Below are 21,819 nucleotides of genomic sequence, written 5' to 3' on the forward strand. Positions count from 1 at the left end.
AGCAGAGAGCTGGTGTGTGTAAACAAGGTAAGTTTGTCTCTTTCAGTGGCTGAACAACCCTTCATCAGCCCCCAAAGGGCTTCATGAGACTCTTAAAGTACAAAAATTTGATGGGCAGAAAGAAACCATGGAACCAAAAGAACACTTTTGATAAATCTGCTTTACTAAAACACTAGATTTTGTTAGACTTAGAATCTGAAGATGATAACTGCTTTGCTACTCTTAGGAGTTCTACAATTGTATAATGGAAATATGGTGACATAAATGTATAAATCATAAATTGAAGTCCTTCAGTTACCTGATATTTTTAGGTTGAAATGTATATTTCAAATTACTTAACATCTGCATTTCTCTAGATTGCAGCGAACATTTCATGAAACATTTCGTTGACTAGAGATAGATGGTTGGCAGGATTTTAGACTCATTCTGTCTAAGCCTGACAAAATAGTAAGCAAAACCTGTAAAATAACAATAATTTCCTTTGAGGGCATTCCATACCTCTTAGGCAGAGAACCACATTAAAGTTCCCATTCACAGTATGTGATTTATTCTAATAAGAGGTCAATTGGCATATTTGTCTGATCAGGTACTTAGATTTGGGCTGTGTTTTGGTCAATAAGGAAACTCTGTTCCAATAGTTAGATTTGTATTCTGTTTATCACAACTTTGGTATACACACTTCACATTTGCAGATAGACATAAAACAATAGTAAGTGTAGGGAGATTAAAAAAATTTCTCAGTTAAATTTTAACTCCTTTCAATGAAATTTGAATTTTGAGTCTCACTTCAAAAAAGTGGGAAGTCTTGACTTCTGCCAAGAAAGACAGATGCTAGTTCTTCTATACAGAGCACTGAAAAACTGGCTCCTTTGGTTTATGAATCTGAATGTAGCTTTTGCATTTTCAGTTTGCGCTAGTATTTTAAGAGTGTACGTTTCTAAATTACTGGTGATGGGGTAGCAGTGAGCACATACTCACCAGGACTGCTCGTGGTCAGCAAGAATTTAGCTAGCGAAACTTTGGGTCATCCTGGGTTCTTTGTCTTCCAGGAGCATAAGGAGTGTTTATATTCTGCTGGAAAACGGAAATCAGATGTAAGACCTTACGGCGACCGCACAGTACTGGGGTTCACATTTGGGTGCTGCGGGCCGGGCCGGGAGGTGTTTGCAGCTCGTGGCGCGGCACACAGCTCCGGCCGGCACCGGGCAGCACGGCGCTCCGAGGGGAACCCTGCCCTTGCGCCTCGGGCTGCGGGCGGCAGCCCCGGGAGCGCGGGCCGCGTCGCGGCCCTCCTGCCTCCTGCCGGCAGCGCCGGCAGCCCCGGCCCGGTGCCGCCGCGGCCGGGCCCCGCTCCCGCCGCGGCCGAGAGCCGCCACCTGCGGCCCGACCCCGCCTCCCAGCCTCGCCCGGCCCCGCGGGGCACCGGGGCGGGGCGGGGTCCGTCCTGCCCCGCCGAGCCGACGGCGAAGCTGTGCTGACAGGTCGGACCGCCGCTGCTCGCCCCGTCCCGTCCCGTCCCGTCCGCGGGCAGAGTATCCTCGGCCCCGTCCGATGGATCCCGAGGCGGCGGGGGACGAGCTGTCCCGCCTGCGCGCCCTCTTTCTGGCCTGCGACGCCAGCGGCTCGGGCCGCATCGAGCGGGAGGACTTCGCGGCGCTCTGCGCCGAGCTGCGGGTGCGGCCGGCTGAGGCCGAGGCCATCTTCCAGCGCCTCGACAGCGACCGCGACGGGGCCATCACCTTCCCGGAGTTCGCCCGCGGCTTCCGCGGCGCCACCCGGCGGCGGCCCGGCGGCGGCGAGCCGGAGGGTGAGGAGGAAGAGGCGGCGGCGTGGGCCGCCGCGGGGCTGGAGCAGCCCTGGAGGGACTTCGAGGTGCGGCTTGGGGACGAGGCGAGGTACATCCCCAGGTGAGGCCCGGGCCAGGCGGCGGGCGGGGCGGCCGCCCCGGGGGGAGCTGGGCCGCGGCCGCAGGACCGCCGGGGCAGAGGCTGCCGACGGAGAGCCTCCCGGCGGCAAACCGCCCCTGCCGCCCGCCGGCCGGGGAACAGCCCCCAGCGGCGCCGTGCGCCGGTGCTGATGCAATCGCCCGCCGGGGAACGGCCGTGACTGACCTCTCGCCCGCCGCACAGAGCCCTCCCCACATCTGCTTCCCGGTTTTGAGTGTTTCCAGCTCTCTTTTGCCAGCGCGCCGCCGCTCGCCTGCTTCCGCGCCGCTGCTCTGCCAGGGACCCACGTGGGAGAATGAGGCCGGTGAAACGCTCGGGATGCAAAATGCTGCCGGGTCCGCGCATGAAACTTTCTCCCCTCGCTACCCCCCGACCAGCCCCCAGCATCTTTCTTGCACCCTTGCTTCCCAGTAAAGGCAAACTGACGCCACCTTTGCCTCCAGCTTAGCGGTGTTCACACGTCCTGAGGAGCTCGCTCAGGGCCGTGGGAGCCTTTGCCCTCGATGTCGGTGAAATGGACAGGTGGAGGCTTGGTTCGGGATTAAACCCGATTCTCAAGGGTCTGTCCGTACCGAGCTGGTTCCAGTTCACAATGGCACGTTTTGGTGATTCGCAGTAATCTGCCTGAAACCTGAGGTGCTCAAAATTCGTATAAAAATGTTTGCCATAAAAAGTTTGGAGTGATTCTGCTTCATTAAAAAAATTGTAATTTATGATGGACAACATGCAATCTGAGTTTAAGGGCTTGGCAGGTAGTTAAGAGGCAGTAAAAAACAAACAAACAAACTTCGGTATCCAGACAGACTATATCAAGTTGCAGTAGGTCCTGGCTGTGAGGTACACAGGAGCTAACAGTCACTTCATCTCACAGGTTGTGCTATGAAAAGTTTAAGAGAAGTTTTTATTTATTTAACCTGCTACTTGTGCACAACTAGAGCCGATTGTTTGTGGGTGTTGGGTTTTTTTGTGTTTTTTTTTTTTTTTTTTTTTTTGACTGGAAGGGTAAATAGCATTGGTTAGTCTTACTGGACTGCTCCATTTCAGACAGATCAGTAACTTCATACAGGTCTTTCTTACCTAGTTCATGATGCCTTTCTTGCTTCCTACTTGAAAGAGGAAAGTAAGAGTTCCTTACTTTCTACAGAAGGAGAACAACAAAGCCCACCAAACAAAAGGCTGTTTGAAAGTTTGCGGGGGCAATTCATCATTTAACCTGGAAAAAATCTGACTCTCGAACCATGGTAGCTTGTGAAAGCATCTGTCTCCTTTTAGTAATAAGCCTATCTCAGTATCTTAGTTACTATGTTTGCAGCAGTAGTTTGATTATTGTCCAGTTGTTTGTCTAAGAGAATAGTAGGAGGGAAGGGGAGTAGCTTTCGTCGGCTTGACTGTGCAGCTGCGTCCTTTAGTCTTGTTGAATTTATCACGACACAATGTCATTATGATTCTTACACATCAAAATTGCAAATCTGGTAGTTAAATATGTGTGTATCGGGTGGGCAGTAGTTTGGTGTAGATGATTCCTATTCATGTTCAGCTTTATAAATAGCTTTGAACATTCTTCATAGTTGGCTGTATTCATTAGGTGTGTGCCAACATCAGCTGAAGAACAGTGTGCCCTTTGTTCTCTTGTTCTTTCCTGTCCTGAAGTGCTGGAAGCAGATTGGTGTTACAGCTCAACTTTTTTCCATTTGTGGCCCACATCTCTTGTTGTTGAAATGGATGTGTAAGTTTTTTTTTTTTCATGTGAGTAGTCCCACTAAAATCATTAGGATCCCATGTGTAAGTAAAGAATATATTGAAATTTTTTGAGGAATCTGGGCATAGAAGTGATTTTAAGCTATAGAATGCAACAAAACGATAAAGTACAAGCTTGCACTTCAAAAAAGTTATTGATCTTTTTATTTAAATTATTTAAATTTTTTTAGTTGTTTATCAGTTTAGGTTTTTTAGGGAAAGGCAGTACTTTGAAAAACAGACCTAGCTTGGAACACAGCTGCATCTTCATTACTGTAAAAGTGTTGGTGTGCTCACACTGTGGTTTATTACTCTTAATATGTTTGCTCTAACACTGAAAACCCTGAGAAGAGTAATTACAAAGAAGAAAATCCTCAAATCCAGATGAGTGGAGTTAGATGTCCATAATTTTTATCTCGATCATGTCTGTTTTTTATCTCGATCGTGCTGGAGTTCAGTCCCTCAAAATGCTGTGCCTTCTGGCCCCAGTCTAGCAAAACACTGGCACATGTGCTTTGATGCTTTTGTGGTTTATATATAGAGAAACAGGGCATAGCAGATGGAAGTCATGAGGTAAAACCAGGGCTGAAGTCAGGAGAAAATTACCCAGTAAACACCTGTGGTCTCTGTCATTCCCAAGCCTGATTGAGTGCCCATGGAAATCAAGGGGAAATTTTTCACTGATACCAATACGGATGATTCAGCCTTTCTTTCCGTGTCTGAGCTTTTTTTATAAGCCATAAAGGAACCTCCATAATGAGGTGTGAAACCCCGTAACAGATCAAAATCCTGCCCCAATCCTCAATGTAGTAGCAGGTTTTAGATGCAGCATTGTTTACTGCCAGGTACTGCCTCCTTCCAGGTACTAAAATAAGTATATACTACAGTAAATGTATTTTGAATTTAGTTAGTTTAAAAGAAAGATATTTTTATTATGGGATGGATCCTTCCTCTCTGTAGTTCGGTATATCGGTTGCACAGTCCTGTTACCTTATGCTTTAAAACATCAAAGTCTGTATGTACTGGAACTGTGGTTTTTATTGGAGTTAAACGGGAAGAGTAACATCAAAGCGTTTCGTTTCAGCCTTTCTCCTGCCCTCCCCTTCTGTGTTGTTACATTCAATCAGGTATAATGAGTAATTAAACACAAAAGATTGTAGTGCCTTTGATTTATATATAGTGAATTGCTAAGTGGAGTATACCTGTGTGAGCCATAGGACATCTGTTTTATTGAAAACTCAGGCATATTTGCTAGGTGGTTCCTCTAAGAAGTATTTACAGTGGTACAGCAGTAGACAGAAATGGTTAAGAAACTTACCTATTTGGTGCTCCAGGTGATGAGCGCTCCAGTGTACTGCCCGCACTAGGAGGGTTTAGCCCTTGACGTGTTACTGTGTGTTGCTTTTTTTTTTAAGTATGTGGCCAATCTTGGGTCTGTTTGGAAAGGTTCCCTCCGTGTTCCTAATAAGCATGTGCCCCTTTGAGCATGTGATAAAGTCCCCTAATGGCAATGCTTTTCCATTCTCAGCTTGAACAATGATCCAGCATCCACTGACACTTCAACAGAAAACCTGTACTTATGAATGTTATGGCAGTTATTTGGGTCTGTAAATTACAGGCAAAAAAACTTCGTGGAAAATAGATTTTGAAATTTTAATGTCAAAGACCTTCAATCAGAAAGAACAAAGGCTTGGGACTGTGTGTGCTGTGTACGTTCTTGTGTATTGTGGGATCACTGGCATATACTGAATCCCTTTAAGACCTACCAGACAATTTTTGTGTAATGTTTGGCAAATTGGATAATCTGATTGAGTGTGGTGGATGATTCTGGAGAATAAAGTTTGTATCCCTATTTCGACTTAAATCCTTCTGCTTTTGGGAGTCCTCATACTTTACGGCTTTGCTTTTTATTCTTGGAGTCTGTATTACTTGTGTGCCTTGTTCTTTGGGCCAGGCTGACCATTCATTGGGCTCTGATTTCAGTGCTGCCAGACTGAGATTTCATGCATCATATAATTCCAAATTCTCCTAACGTGATTATGATAACAGTTCGCCCCCAGTTGTGTCATCTGGAGTTGTATAGAAAATGTGGATCTGGGGGCTATGATAAAATGAGAAAAGAGTGCTGCTTTTAATGTGAGCTACATAAACTGCGAAGGCAGGTGATGCTCAGGTAATATACTGCTGTGCTACAGCAAAGGAGAAAGGCTCTGCTGCATAAAAAAAGGTCTGAAACCTGTTGTGCCCTTGCTGTCATGAGCCAGGATGGATTTTTGCCAGAGTCAATACTGAGCACAGCATCAGCTCTTATCAGCAATTTCTGTTCACTTCCAAGGGATGATGAACCATGATATCAGCACTAGAGACATTTCCTTGGAAGTCAAAATGTGTTCCCCAGAGAGGGGATAAAGGCAAATCCTAAGGAAAAACAAATGTTGGGTCCCCCTTTGTGACGGTTCTGGAGAGGGGATCTTTGCTGTAAGGATGATTGATGTCTTTGTCTTTGAATACATCTCATGACAGGGGTTTGACAAATGTGCTCTGCTGGAAGTGTGATGGATGTCTTTCTGTGAGCTAGAAGACTTCCTGAGCTACCATAGGTTTTAACTGCTCTTCTGTTTTTGCTTTAATCAGAACAGCATCTGTGCCAAATAACTTCAGCACGGCAACATTCCTTTGCTTGACCATAACGTCGTAACCATAACCTTTTTCTCCTTTTCCAGAGACTTCATCTTTCCCTCCCTGTCCCATGGTCTTTTCCAGTCCTGCTCCACTGGCTTCAAATCACACCTCTGCCTTTAGGAAAGGAACAGTATTTATTCCTTGGAAACACTAAAAATCCATTCCCTGAGAATCAGCCCTTGGCCAGGCTCTCTCACTGGGGTGTTGCAGAGTTGCCTTCTTTTAATGCAGCCTGTTTCTGAAGGGGTAGGTACAGGAAAAGAAAAGCTGGTATTAAAAGCCCATAGGTTTTTTTTCTTCAGGGTGAGAAATACCTTGAATTTTACACTGTGTTAACATTTTGTGTAATCTGTTTTTCCTCAAGGCATTTAATCTAGGAGAAAGTGTTAGGCACTCATCTGTGACGAAAGTTGATCCTTTCCAATTTGAAATGGATTTCGTCAATCTTTTCTGGTGGCTGATAGGATGGCGTATTGATTTTGTCTGCTTTTCAGAAAAAGGTATTTCACTATCTCTTGGTGGCACACATAGGATATTGGTTTCCAGTGTAAGGACAGTCATCAGATGCATAATGTTTGATCTTTGTCTTTCTCTAACTAGCTCAGACCTTCCTGGCTCAGACCACCTTACACTTCATCCCTTCATGCCCATAACAGAACAAAGCTGCTACAGGTGATGAGAGTAATTTTACAAGCTCACCTACACTGGAAAGAGACCATTAGAACAGTGTTCTAAAACTTAGGAATAGGAGCTTATTATCAGGGTGAAAACAAGTTTAAGTGCAGTGCTGATTATCTTTGCTTTACCTACACCTGCAAAAATAGAAACTTTTTCCAGTGCTTCAAAGATGTCTGGGTCAGGTTTTGGGGACCTTAAGTCTGCAGGTAAGAACATGGATAAGAAAGAAGTGAAGACAGAGGTCAGTAATTGACAAGGAATGGTGTTGAGGAAGATACAGTTTTACACAGAAGGACCTATAAAAACAGTCCAGCTGGGGAATGCTTTGGTTTAGTTTTTTTACCTCTCAATACCACCCTCGCCCAGCTAAGCCTGACAGCCCATGCACTGCTCCTGCCCATGTGACCTTTTACCTTGTTTTGCTGCTCTGTGCTTCTCAGAGTGCCTTGCTCAGAAATTGTGCTGGTCATCTTGTCTGTTTCCACCTTTAAATCAGACCCAAGTAAACATATGCAAAATAGCAACGAAAGAAACACTGAATCTTTACAATGTGAATGAGGGAAGGTGGTATTATAACACCACTGGCACATCTCCAGTTTTCCACTAGCTTATTGCACTTTGTACATCTTTGGTGGAAAACTATACTGTAAATACCTCCCTTGGGGTCAGACTAAGGGGCCCATGTAACATAGCATCCTCTCCCTGGCAAATACGTAGGGAACGCACATAAGATACTCAGCAACTGTAGAGTTATTCTTTGATAAATTCCATTGGGTCCCTCTGAGCTGCGTTCATAGTGTGGATCATTAAACAAATGGTCATTGTACATTCAGCAAACCAAAATAATACTATGAATTGATATGAATAAGCATAGCTCTTCAGGTTAAATTAAATTATGTCAATATAATCAAAATGGTATCTTTAACCAAAATGTTTTTATTCTTTCTTTTTTTCCTCTCTCTCTTCTGCTCCTCCTGTATTTTACCATGGTGTTTTGAATCTGACATATTACAAATTGTGCTATCATCAGGGCAGTTTTATTTTCCTTCTGTAATTCCCTCAGGAACTCTGTAACCATGTGAGTACAGTAACTTTGCTTGAAATAACTCTTACGTGATGTTGTGCAAATGTTGACTACACTTACTAATTACTAACTTTACTGTCAGCTTATGTTATAAAACCTTTGAAATGAGTTAAGATAAAGCCAGAGCAGTACTTGGCCAGAGTACTATACTTTTTTGGGTGCTAGTGTTTTGTGTCTGTACTTTGTAGAAGCAGCAGAAAGGCATGCATAGTAGCTAGTGTAACCATAGTGCCAGATGGTCTAAGGGGGTGGTTTCTTTCATGTTGTATATCAAAAAAATGCTCTTTCTGTGCATTAGTATTTGTGAATGTCTATAGTTGTGTTAGTGTGGAACTTAAAGGGATGCAGAAAAATCCATTTAAAAGTGATTTCAGGATTTCAAAGAAGACCAGTTTTAAAGGGCAAACCTGAGGTATTTCTGATTAATTTTACTGAAACTGAAGTAACAGCATTCTAGTTGCCTTTTTGTCCAGCAAAAGGATAGACTATTCAGGATTCAGGAGTTAACTTGGCGAAGTCCGTTTGTGAAATCTTTGGTAAATTTTGTATAAGTAATAAATTTGCAGAAAGGGATAGCATGTATTCAAGGAAAACTGGAGACAAACAAACAAATTCCACAATATTCATTGCTACTAATCTGTCCTGCTGCAGTGGTGTCACTGATAATAGCAAAGCATGTGAAAACAGAGGAGTTATTGAAATAATGGAAAAAGACGATTCAGAACAATTCCTCTCATAATCATCAAATACTCACTGCATCCTGATATAGAGTATATATAGCTTTATCCTTCTAAAAGCCTGTGTGCCTTTAAAATATCACAGTGTGCTTGCTGCTAATTCATCATAGTTACTTGGAGTGAGTAAATCAATAGCAGTCTTCCCAATTAATGAAAGTGTATTGCTTGTTGCTGAAGGCGTAAGTGATTAAGCAGAGTCCTATCAATTTTGTTGCATGACTTTAATTGCCCCTCTGTTTTTTTGTTGCTGCAGTAGTTGTTGAGTCATGTTTTTAATTAAGACTTCCTGCACAGTTGCCATAGAAGCACTCAGGTAAGAGTCACTGAGAATTTCAGTGGCCAGTTTTAATCTAAAAGCCTTCCAGGCCCTTTCCAGGATCGTGCACAGGTGTGGTTGTGTAGGTATTTTTTGCTTCTTAAACCTAAGCATTGCTTTATAAAAACTGTGTCACTGAGGTTTCTTGAATCCACCTGGATGGTAACTGGTCACTGGGCTAAAGGAGGAATAATAAATATAAAGACATTTTTGTATCACAAAGGAAGAATAAATTCTAACACTAATCACTTTGCACTTCTGACTACATCTTAAAGCAGACTTAGCTGTATGGCAGAGGCTCAGCAGCATGGAGATACTGATTTCTATCTTCAGTTATGTGTATTTGCATACACTTTGAAAAGAAGCTGCAAGAGGGAGTGCCTGTGGCATTCTTGTTAAGAGAGTGAAAGTCACAGAAATATGTTAAAATATTCCACTACAAATATCTTCAACTCCTGGCACAAAATATAGTAAGCAAAGGCCAGACTAATGGTTTGATTCTCTACTCCCATCAATGTAAGATACTGTATATTCAATTTTAATCTGTATGGTAGGAGGCCTGTGGTATTAACATTATGCATGTGCTGTTTTTGAACACAGGATTTCTAGTACTGTTTGAAGTACAGTGTAGTTTTGTGGATGTAGCTTCATTTTATTTAAAGTCAGCAGCTGATTAATCCTACACAAGATGGGGTGAGGAAGAGTACCAATATAACCCTATAATCTTGTGAAAAAAGTTATGTAGGTCATTAAAGATTCAAACCAAATTCAGTGACCTGTGATTTGGAAGTGAATCAGGAAAACATTTGCTCAAGTAATATTTTATGTTAGCATCAAGTAACAAGTATATTTCCTACTGTTTGCTTGCTTTCTAGAAAACAAGGTTATTAGTAAGCATCCTGTTGGTGAAATTTAAAGGAAAAAAAAATTCAGAACACAGGTTTCAAGTTTGTACTTCATATTTCTAAAAATAAATCATACATGTTGACGTAGATTGTGCTAGATTGATAGTCTATCTCACTGTGGCTAATGCCATTTCTATTTTACATGCGATTAATTTAAAAGACTGTAAGTATATTCACACTGCTTGAAGAAGTGACATTCTTCAGCAGCTAATTCTGGATAAGCACAATGTCTGCTTCTCTATAAAATTTGAAACTATTCTGAAATAGTTTATTGGCTGTTCTGGTGAGCAATCTGCAGCTCTTAAGGACAACTGCTGAAGCGCCAGGAATTTAGAAATGTAGCATATGTTACCAGCTCCCCGTCCAACTATCAAAAATGGAACTTCAAATGGAGAGACTATGCAGAAGCTACATTTTGTAATGTTTGAAGTACAGCCAGGCTCCAACTTCAAGCCTACCCATTGTTAATGGAGGTGTGGTAGGAATTCTGTAAATGGTAGACACTGAACTTGCTGTTTGTTTAGCTGTGTGTACTTGGAAATTGGTGTCTAAATGCTACAAATCTGCTGTACGCTTGAAATGTAAACTTCTGGAAACACTGAATACAGCTAAAGCATTAGCCTTTGTGACAGAAATCCTTTGCAAGACAGAAACGTGTATGTATTCTGAAATGCCCCTGACATCAGTAAATCTCTATTTTTGTGCTGCTGTTATGTTTCTGAATATTGAAATAAATGACAGCATTTCAGCTGGAAACAGGTTTTACAGTGTCCTGAAACACTTAAGTTTAAAATGGGAATCTGAGCTATAGTAATAGTTATGGTACTGATGTAATAAGTTATACCTTCAGTGGGGAAATCACATAGAAGAAGCCGAGTGCTGTCTAGAAGTCCAACAGCTGAGGGAACATAATTTTTTTTTTTTTGAAGGAGGCATGTTCACATCCCTCTCCTACTTTTAAACATCACCTTTAAGTGGTTGGCATTCATACTCATTTTGATTTCTTATGCAGCCTCCTAAAGTAGTACACTTCTTAATAGATTATGATTAACATTAGAGCCGCCAACAAAATTGATATACATTATGGGTTACTCCAGTGCCGTGCTCTTCAATACATCATGAATAGAAGTACAAAAAATTTACTTAAGCTGGAATTTTTTTTCCACAATAAGTAATTAATGTAGAGAAGCAGGACGCATAAACATAATTTAGAAGGGTTCATACATACTATGCTGAATGTTGAAAGTCCTTATCTAACTTACTAAATTTTGAAAATATGCAAAAAGGGGAATGTCTTCATTTATAATACATTTTTCAAACCTACTGTAGTACAGTGTTCCAAGTAAATGCATTAAAATGGTACCTTTCTTTCAGACAAGAGCAGGTCAGCGTTCTCTATCAGAACATACACATAGCGGAACCAAGATTAATCCAGCCTTATGAACATGTCATTAAGAACTTCATCCGAGAGATCAAACTTCAAAGCACAGAGATGGAAACTTTGGCCATCGCGGTAAAAAGGTATATTGAGTTGTGTTTCTGGTTCAGTGATGCAGTTACTTTTTTCTCTGTTGCACTTTGGTTAAACTACTGGGAGTTGATGTCAAAATGTCATGTGGAGTACTTCTATAAACTGAGTTCAAAAGTTAGTTTACATGTACATACATGTGCATAAGCACATATAGCAGCTTGCAAATGATTCCCTGCTCATGTTCTGGTAAGTCCTGTACCAAATTTTTGCAGGCTCTATTCTTATGTTTAATGTCTTAAAACATTTTGACTCCTCTTCCTTGGCTGTAGCTGAGTTTTAGCATACGTGCCCATTACACTTTCATTTTAGAAACCATATTTTTGCTTCTTTAGCTTCAAGGGGAGTATCTACCTGTTGTAACTACTTGGCATTTGCAATCTCACATCATCATTGCCAAAACCAAACAGATTAGCTCAAGACAGAGATCTTGTATGTGTGGGTGATGTGAGTAGCTGTAGTTATCCTATTGAAGTCTCTTCATAGGACAAACAGAGGGGCCTTTTATCTCTGTCACTTAATTTTAAAAAAGCAGATGTGATGTACTTCATACTATTCATCAGCTGTCGGCTATTATTTAAAACCTAATTTGCCTGTATCTTCAAATTAATTTGTGATTTTGGTTCCCAACCATACCAGCTTCAAGGTCTGGGCAATGTTAAAACTGTTTCAATGTCTGCCTGACTAATTTATTTCAGCTGAGGTAGGCAGATGTGTTTCATATAACATTCTTTCAAGCCAGAGGGCAATTCCTAAGAGAGTATTTACTTTCACATTTTTAGAGCTCAGGATAAAGCAGCAGTTCAGCTCAGTGAGCTGGAAGAAGAGATGGAGCAACGTATACAGGCTGCAGAGCATAAAGTTAAAAAGGAAGTGAGTATTTTATGTTTACAGAATTTCATAATTACTGAAGTCTCAGTGGTCTTAAGCAGCACTGATGGCCAGGTGAGTTTTTTTGACCCTGATGGGCTGACTCATACTGCCAAAGGCAGGTCCTGGATGAAAAGAAGCTATCCATGAGACTGTAAATGTATTAGCTTAATGTTTTCCCAAAGGTGAATGGCTGCTCAGATGTAATAAACCAAGAAAAAATAGTCTTTGTCTTTTGTGAGAATATGCTGGCCTAGAGGAATTTATTTCTGAGACCATTGTTGAAAACAGATTGGAGAAAATGACCTTTCACCATAAAAGAATGGAATCCAGTTCGAGTAGATTAATCTATGTAGAAATTAATGCTTAGATCTTTTGTTCCTAATATGTATATCTGCATGGGGTGGTGACCTTTCTCCTATTCTCATCTTGCAACTACATTTTAGAAAGTTACAGACATAAGAGAGGGTAATTGTGATGAGTGTGTGAGGGCCTGGACCTCCCAAGGTTGATGGGAAATTCTGTTTCAATGTGCTCGAGTTCTAGCCATTGCTTCAACTGGCTTGCAGTCTTGATGAAAAAGTACAAGAATCCTTTTTCCCTTACCCGTTGAAAGATACGTTAGAGACACATATGTGTAATTCTAAGTAGTGCAGTAAAACCACCCTACCTGTGTTGTCTGCTTCATGTTGAACTGTTACCAAATTTACATAAGATGAACTTAACTTTATAATGTGCGTAACAATAACAGTCTGTGAAAATGTTCTAATTTGGACATAAGAAATGTGGTAATTAAAACATACACTATGGGCATAATTATTGCTTTGTAGGACACACTATATACTGAACACTAATATATTTGCTGTGGGTTCTTTCACCAAAGCATTTGCAGAATCAGAAGCAATGCAGTGCAGTCTGCCAACTTGATTTATAATAGTTCATGGTAGTTGAGCTGTGAAGGTAAACAGTACTCCGATAGATTTGCTTCAAAAAGTATCTTTCTCTATACAAGAGGAAACACTCCTACCAAACTATAAAATTCAGTGTTTTTTTCTAGAAACAAAATGTAATGATATAAAACGTTAAAGATACTATCCCAGAAAAAAAAAAAAAGCATATCATAGTATGTTTGACTAATGATAATGCAGCTCTCACTTGGGATAAAGTTCCCATTTCCAGAGACACTAAGCACTTATGTCTGGAAAACAGATACATTTGCTCTGGAAAATTTCTGTTCCGCAAAAAGTGGTAAATCACTGAAAAAAGCCCTAAAGACTCTTTTCCACTGCTGTAAGATGACTGGGATGTGTGTATACACTCACTCTGAGAACATCCAGAGTTACAGACTAGCATTTTGTAAAAACACACCCAATATGTATTATCTAGTCTGTGTTTTTCATTCTAAAAAGTCCTCAAATTGTCTCTGAGTTGCATGGATTGGGATTTCACTGTTCACTGAAACATGGGCTGTAACTTGTTTCTCTCAGCGCTCTTTTAATTTTCACTCCTAAATGTTCCCTTTAGCTCATAGCTCTGCATACCCCACCTACGCCCTGAGAGTAAATGTAAGCTATTTACTTTGTGGGATTGTACTAAACCATTAATCTTAATGCCTGTACACAAGGCTATTTTTTTCAGGGTGATCTCACTCATGCCACTGTGACACCTGCCTCTGCATGATAGTATCTGCAGGCTGAGCCTATCCTGTATTTTGTTTCTTCAAGGGAAGCAAATAGTTACCAAATGATACGTAAAAGTCCTATATAGGTGCCAACAGTAAGAGAATCCAGTTTAAGATGATTACTTTGGTTATCATTTTAATACGTGGATTATCATTTAACACACTGATGTCAGCATCACATACAGAAAAGTGCTGAGTTCTGAGCAAAATCCATGTCTGTCTTTTCCGTGTGGAAACTCAACCTATCTCATTGCCACCACTTATCACTGCAGCATTGTGGTCTCTTGCGTTGTGAAACTGCGCACTGAAGTCTCTGGGGAGTGAGTTAGACACATACTCATCTATAGCACGTGGAATCTACCATTATTCTCATTGTGCTTGATGTAACTGCGTTTCAAAATCTCTGTTTTGATTAAAATAAAACTTAGAATAGTATACTTGGCTTGATATGCAGAGCAAGTACCATATGAAACTAAAGATGCTGTCATCATCATACCTTTTACTGAACATGGGCCTGTAACATTCCAACACTTGCAAGTGAAAAAGTTTAAAATAAAACCAGAAATAAATAATTGATGGTGGCACAGTAATACTGTTACTACCACACTGGTTTGAGGAAAAGGATGTAGTGCCCTGGTCTGTGTGTGGGAGTGTATGTATACATCTATATATGCAATACACACCTGAATTTATGTACAAATAAAATTTGAACACTTTCAAGTTCTTTTTAAGACATCAAGAATGTTAAGCACAGGAGATTATGACATGAATAACAAGCACTGAATTGAACCATATCTTTGCTTCCACCTTACCGTTTTATTTCTATGAGTATTCTGTAAATGGACTGCAACTACAGAATCAGAATCCATTTATCTTTAGGAAGAGGCAGCTTGACATAATGGAAAGACAAAGTTACACACATTAGTTTAAGGGGAAAGTGTGTGGTTTCCAAACTGATGAATGCATTTTTTAATAAACATTTGAAACCTGACTCAACTTTTAATTATACTAAATACTGCAGGAGAAGCGAAAAGCTGAAGAAGCGCTAAATGAGCTGAAACGCCAGTATGATACTGAAGTTGGGGATCTTCAGGTGACAATAAAAAAACTTAGAAAGGTAAGTGAGTTGAAGTCATAGTAAGAGTTTTTAAAAGATGCTGACCTTATGAAGTGCATCCCCCAAGATAGATAATCATAATTCTAACTTTTTAATGTAATGTCTTTTTTTTAGGTTGTGTTGTCATTCTGTGTTACTGTATTCATTCTGTGTAATTTACTGAAATACTTAAGAAAGGGACCAACTGCTATCCAAATTCTGTTGCTGAATAATTTTTTAGGTCCATCTAGTTGTTAACACTGCAATTACCTAGTCTTGTATTTGATACATGAGAAATAATCTAATATATTGCCTCTAAATATTTTTAATTTATAGATTTAGATGAAATTGGCTACTGAAATGTAGTAATTTACAGTAATAAAGTGCCTCTTAGCTAGCACATTTTTCTCAAATGTTAGTGGTAGAGGTGGGTTTAAGCTGTAATTTTAAGCTGAAATTGCTAGTGGAACTGGTTAGTACTAGTTTGAACTGAAATCCAGCTTGATCTTTTCATTTGATACCTAAGCATAAGGTAAACTAAATCTTGGATATGAATATTGGTTTGGGTTATTTTGTGATTTGGGTTTAATTTTGATATTAGAATTTACTCTAAGTTTTACTAGAATAATAGCAACCAGTGAGGGTATGTTTTTGTCTCTTCCTACTGAATTGCACTTAAAAGAGCATTGATAGAAATGGAAATTTCTCGCAAGAAACGTGAGAGCTTGTAGTACACATGCCACACAGATGAGGTAGCATATATTTTTTTACATCAGTGAGGATACACCTGTATATATCTTCTCAATAGCTGAGTTCTGTGTCGCTGGTTATGCATATTCAGCCTACAGAGTGAAAATGCTCATTAAACATTTTTAAAGTATTAGTTTAAAAGATTGTATAGAAATCCAGTGATTTTTGGAGTAATGCTGCCTACTAGCACAGTTGTGGAAACTCTGGGTTTAAAAAACTGTAATAGCTGTAAAACATTGTCGGTGTTATTTAGTATGATTTCCATTACTTTTTATGTACTTGGAATCAGAACAATTGATGACATATGTTAATTGTGCATTGTTTTATCCTTCTAGCTGGAAGAGCAATCAAAAAACATAAATCACAGGGAAGATGTGGTTGAACTGAAAAAAAGAATACATGATATGTTGCTGGTAAGAGATGATTATCATCAACACATTAATTTAGCCTCAGTTTTAGCCTCTGCAATACAGATTTTTTTATTTTTTTTTTTTACATTTAATACTGGTAAGCTATGAAAATAAACTCTTAAAGCTGTTGATAAGTGTATGAAGATCTTTAACTTGGAAAAAACCCTTTTCTGTATAAATGTGTACACATTCTAGATACAACATTTAGAAATGGCTTGAGATTATATAGTCCCTTTTTTGTGTAACTGACATGGAAAAATAAAAACTCAGTGGTTCTTGCATGCTGATTTACTTTGTTGATTTAGAATTCTTTAATTTTCTTTCCTCCTCTGTGCTCAGATTTTCTAGGGTTTAATTTTTATTTAATTTTGATGGTTTTAATTTTAATATTACAGTATTTTGACATTTTATGCAGCTGACTATGACAGCTAACATCTAATATCTTCCTTTTTTAAGGAAAATCAGAAACTTAAGAAAGAACTTTTAGAAGCACAAACAAATATAGCTTTTCTACAGAGTGAATTAGATAGCTTGAAAAGCGAGTATGCAGATCAGACTTTGAACACTGAGAGGTAAGGTACTTCTGTGTAATAATATTTTCACCATTGGAAGAAAAATCCGTTGTCTGATGTAGTTATTATGTATGCAGTTGGTAACTGTTATTTTCTAAATTTGCCATAAATTACATGTATACTTTTGACACCATGCAAAGTATGTGTTGAGTACTGTTCACTTGTGAGTTCACTTTTCTGAAAGAGCAAGTTCTGGATTTGATGTGAACTCCCATAATCTTGCAAGGAAGCCCATTGATTTTACTGGGACTTTAGTTAGGAGTAAATTTAAAACCTCAGGCAATTTTTCCCTCCATGACTTGCACTCAGATGAATATTCTGTATGAATATTTTTGGGAGAACAGTTTTGGAAGGCTCCCACATCAGTCTCAACCAGTTATTCCTAATGTGAATGAAAGCTGCTTCTGGATATTAATGTAGAGGTGCGTAAATGACAGTTTCATTGTGTGGTTATCTTGAGGTAACACAAATGATATTTCAAGGGGAAAAGAGGCAGTCCATGTGGTTATTTTAATTTTCTCTTTCATTTACAGTCGTTTGTTGTGGCAGTGATCAATGGAGTTACCAAGTGGTTTTACTTTGCATTAAACTGCTTTTAACTTATTTCAGCAGAATTGTAAACATAGAAAAAGTGTATTCAGAAATATTTTGAAATTAATCTTTTCCACACTATATATTTCTCACCTCTTACAGATGGTGACTCTTGAGTTTTGTCCTCTGCCAAAAGCAACATTAGAGAAATAAAAAAAGATACCCTATAAAGTATAACTTCTCTGGTTTTTTTTTGCAGAGACCTAGAAATGATCCGAGAGTATAGTGAAGACAGAGATAATCTGGAAAGACAAATTGAAATACTTCAGTAAGTTCTTCGTAATTCAGGGTTTTTTTAACAAACTTTCTCCCAACATATTCAGGGGTAGATGTTCTTGTATGCAAAAGAGTGGGATGAGATTTGGGGAAAAAATACCAAGTAAAAATACTGAAATGGCCATGATTCTGACAGAAGGTGCTGTGTTACTGGGCCACTAACTCTTCACTGTTTTTTTATTTCTTTTCTTAGCCTCACTGACTTTCATTTCTTTATGATAAGATGAACAAGATTTGAATCTACCCATGCTATTATAAAAATTATTACTTGGTTCCTTTTTTTATTGACTTTGCTTCTTCAGTAATTCCCTGTTTTATCATTATCTGGAAGCTACTCTGTGCAGTATTATACAGGGGGCGCAGCACAGATTTTTGATTTCAAGGATATGAATAGTATTTTTTGTATCTTTAGTTAATTTCTTTATCCTAAACATATTCTTTCAAGCAGCTTAATCACATCTGTCCTTGGAGTCATCTCAGCAATACTTAGAGGGTAGTCACTTTGTGTTTCAGAAGTGTTCAGAAGTGGTAGTTTACTACCACTCAGCTGTTTTTTTTCGGCGGTTGCTACAGTGTCTTTTTTCCCCTCACCTGACCACAGACCATGCTGTAGCAGTGAAACAGGGTTTCCTAGACTGTAACTGCAGGCTAAACTTCACAGTGCTTCTTTCACATACAATCATTTATTTAAGTATACAAGAACACATTTCTAGTTTCGCATTACTCTTCAGTGTTTATCTAAAGAAAAACAGAGGTTTGTTTGATATGTAATTTTTCAGTTTTTCTTCGTGATGTTACGTAATATTTAATGTTTTCTTTACTCCTGCAACTTAAACTATGTTTCCTTGTTAGATCAGCTAATAAAAAGCTACATGACAGCAACGATGGTTTAAGAAGTGCACTTGAAAACAGTTTCAGCAAGTACAACAGATCGTTGGTATGTAATTATAATCTTGTTTTGTTGTACTAGAAGATTTAAGAATTACACACCAAATGCAAATTTGCTTATACTTCAGTGGCTACTTACCAGATTAAGTTTCATTCAGTGGAGTCACTGGGAATACACTTGTGTAGTTGAATTTTGTTAGATTTTACTTATGTTCTGTGAAATAAGGGTGTTAAAGCACAACTACTTTCTGAGGTGCTTAGGAAAGTAGTGACTTTTAATATGCCATGGCCAAGTGTATCTGATGAGGTGACTAGATCAGCACTTTCTCTTGCACTAAAGGAAATATGTTTGTGTTGTTTATATGGGAGTGCCCTACCGCTGAAAACACACTTTTTCAGAAAACTGCTTTCTTTTAGTAGCAAGGTCTTAACCTAATTTGAACTTTTGTTACCAGGCAAGTCACTGGGAATGTGAATAGCAGGTACTGCTCATAATAGGGACTTCAGTCAGACCCTTTCGGGCTCTCACAACTATACAGGGGTCTGTTGTAACAGATGTAACCCATCATCCTGAAACCAGAAAAAGGAAGGGTTGAAAGTTACAAAAAAATCTACTCTATACTGCCGTATTGCAATATTGGGAAACCTGTTAAACTCCAAAACTAATGACAAGGCAACCCTTTACATCATTGGGAAAGCAACTAACTGTTTTAGAAGAATGGAGCCAGAATAATGAGGCCACAGAGACAATACGGGCCAGTAAGCAGGAAAACAGGGGTCACTGCCTGTTTCCAGCATACCATACCATGAACATGAGTGCCTTTTGCTGGTACAAGCTACCAGAGATTCACTTCAGGTGCAACAAAAGATACCGTTTCCTTCTGCCATGCCCTGAAACAGAAGGGAGGCAGATTACAGAGAAGATAGGGGAGACTGTTCCCAGTGTATAAACAAGTAGTGGGACAGCAGAATGCATGAAATACTCTGTCTCTGTCACATGCTACCAGTTGAGATGTCTCCTTCTCTCCACTGCCTCACTCAAGAACCAGGAGGTATCTCTACTGAAACTAGCTCAGCCAGTGACATTTCCCTTTTCACTTTAGTAGTCAGTATGCTGTTTTTCTAAATATTACTTTTCAAAGTTTAGCATTTGAAAGTCTTCAGGTGTAGTAATGAAATAATCTTGGAATTTCCCGGGTCCTTTGTGGTTGAGTGTGACTAGTAGGTTCAATATGAAGATGACAGTGGAGTCTAAATGCTATATGTAATGGGCCTTTTGACATCCTGTCCTCGATAAAGCATGAGGTTTAATTAAAAATAAGTAGTTGAATATATGTGAAAATACACTGTAGTAATTTTGACAATGCGCACTTTTTTCATGACAAATCTAGATGCTTACACTGTGTTCATCAAATATACTATGCATTTGTTATATATCTGTTGCAGCGATTAGCAAGCACCTCACCAGGAAGTACCAATTCTAGAAGCAGTCCTAAATTTAATGGTGGACAGTCTCCTCTAAACCCACGATACGACAGGTAAGCCACGTTTGGTTTTATTAAGCTTAAAAAGACTAGGGCATCACATTTGTCTTAAAAGAGCAAATGTTGCCAGATAACAGAGAGAATAGTTCTGTCTGATTCAGAAGAAATGTGTGACCATAGCATACGATCCAAAGTATACTGAAGTCAATATGAATCTTTTCAGTTACTTCAGAAAGTTCAGGAAAACTCTCCTCAGGGCAAATCATGAACTTATGGAGAGTTCAGACAGCCTCTTGTTTGGTCTTGGACTGTTTTGATTCTAGTTTGATTCTCAATCTCCCCTCCTTGTCTCCAAGAAACTACAAAAATCTACTGGTGACCTCTGTCAGCTAGCTTACTCAGTACTTAGGAAAAAAACCATTTTTGGTGTATCTTCAGCCTGTATGTCTGATTTTTCTCATGTAATAATTGTTACAAATCTATTTGGGCTTAATTCTTCAAAAGAATAAACATCCTCATCTCACACTGACACATAAGAGTGGTGAATCACTTGGATATTAATTAATGGGGAAGAGCCACAGAGAACATTATTATCTAAACGCAAATATCCAATGGTCAGAGCTACTTTGGTTTTGTGCTTATCTGATGTAGGTTATTGATCAGAGCTTCCTCAGCTCATTACAGAGGTTCTTACTGAAGTCACTGGGTATTGGATCCAACCTCAAGTGCTGTAGATGATGCTATGTTTTTCCACTTATTTTTTAACAGCTGGAACAGCAAAAATGTGTGTCCTTACTCAATTAAATAGATTGTTTTGTCTTATTTTTCTTTCAGTGGTACTTCAAATTCTAGAGACATCTCTGTTAGAGTTCTTAGCCTGTGTTCTACATTTTGCCAGAGAGATTAAGATATTTGGTAGGGATTAAACTGACTTCTGCTTTGCACTAATAATATCCCCATTCATTTAGTAGTGCTACTCTTACTCTGCTGTCTCCATGTGAGATGTTTGCTGGCTGTAAAGTTTTGCTTGTCACAAACTGATTCCTTCTACTGAATGCAGGTAAAACCAATTATATTTTGATGGACCCTCTGCAAATTTTGAGAGGCATCCACTACTAAGTTGCATATTAAATTCAGTAATTTTCTGGAGAGATAACTAAAACCTCTCTGGAGGCTTAGTGATGTCATTCTCTGTGAATATGTATTAGTAACTCCCACATGGTGCAATCCTTTCATTCCCACAAAGGTGAGAAATGCAGGCTACTTTAGAAGAAAGTTTATGCAGTAGAAATAAACCTTACTCTTAACAGGTACTTTGCTTCCTGACATCAGATCAGCATTAAGACATGCTAATGTTCATTCTAACGTATTTTAAGCAATTTACATTAGTAGGTATACTTTTTTAAAAAAAATTTTAGCTGTATCATTCATCAAGGTCTAACTTACTTTCAGCACATACGAAATTCCCAACACTGAATTGATGCTTCAGTGAGATTGAAAATTGACTGCTAAAGACCTTTATTTCAGGGAATGCCTGAGAACCTTAACTTTGTTATAGCATGCACTCTTTCTCTGTATTTCAGTGATG

At 39.3% G+C, this 21,819-nt stretch overlaps 1 protein-coding gene across 3 annotated transcripts in view; it reads left to right on the top strand.

The window, feature by feature from the left end:
- Positions 1 to 1,521: 1,521 nt before the first annotated feature.
- RASEF (RAS and EF-hand domain containing) overlaps positions 1,522 to 21,819 on the top strand; it is a 30,324-nt gene continuing 10,026 nt past the window's right edge. For all 3 annotated transcript variants that reach the window (XM_074932456.1, XM_074932457.1, XM_074932458.1), the window contains exons 1-9: positions 1,522 to 1,907; positions 11,460 to 11,606; positions 12,396 to 12,486; positions 15,186 to 15,281; positions 16,346 to 16,423; positions 16,877 to 16,992; positions 17,783 to 17,851; positions 18,712 to 18,796; positions 20,194 to 20,285. In XM_074932456.1, coding sequence (XP_074788557.1) covers positions 1,552 to 1,907; positions 11,460 to 11,606; positions 12,396 to 12,486; positions 15,186 to 15,281; positions 16,346 to 16,423; positions 16,877 to 16,992; positions 17,783 to 17,851; positions 18,712 to 18,796; positions 20,194 to 20,285 — 1,130 coding nt within the window. In that variant the 5' untranslated portion in view covers positions 1,522 to 1,551. The remainder of the gene's footprint in view (positions 1,908 to 11,459; positions 11,607 to 12,395; positions 12,487 to 15,185; positions 15,282 to 16,345; positions 16,424 to 16,876; positions 16,993 to 17,782; positions 17,852 to 18,711; positions 18,797 to 20,193; positions 20,286 to 21,819) is intronic.

The sequence above is a fragment of the Athene noctua genome, chromosome Z, assembly GCF_965140245.1.
Source record: "Athene noctua chromosome Z, bAthNoc1.hap1.1, whole genome shotgun sequence".
Taxonomy (NCBI): Eukaryota; Metazoa; Chordata; class Aves; order Strigiformes; family Strigidae; genus Athene; species Athene noctua.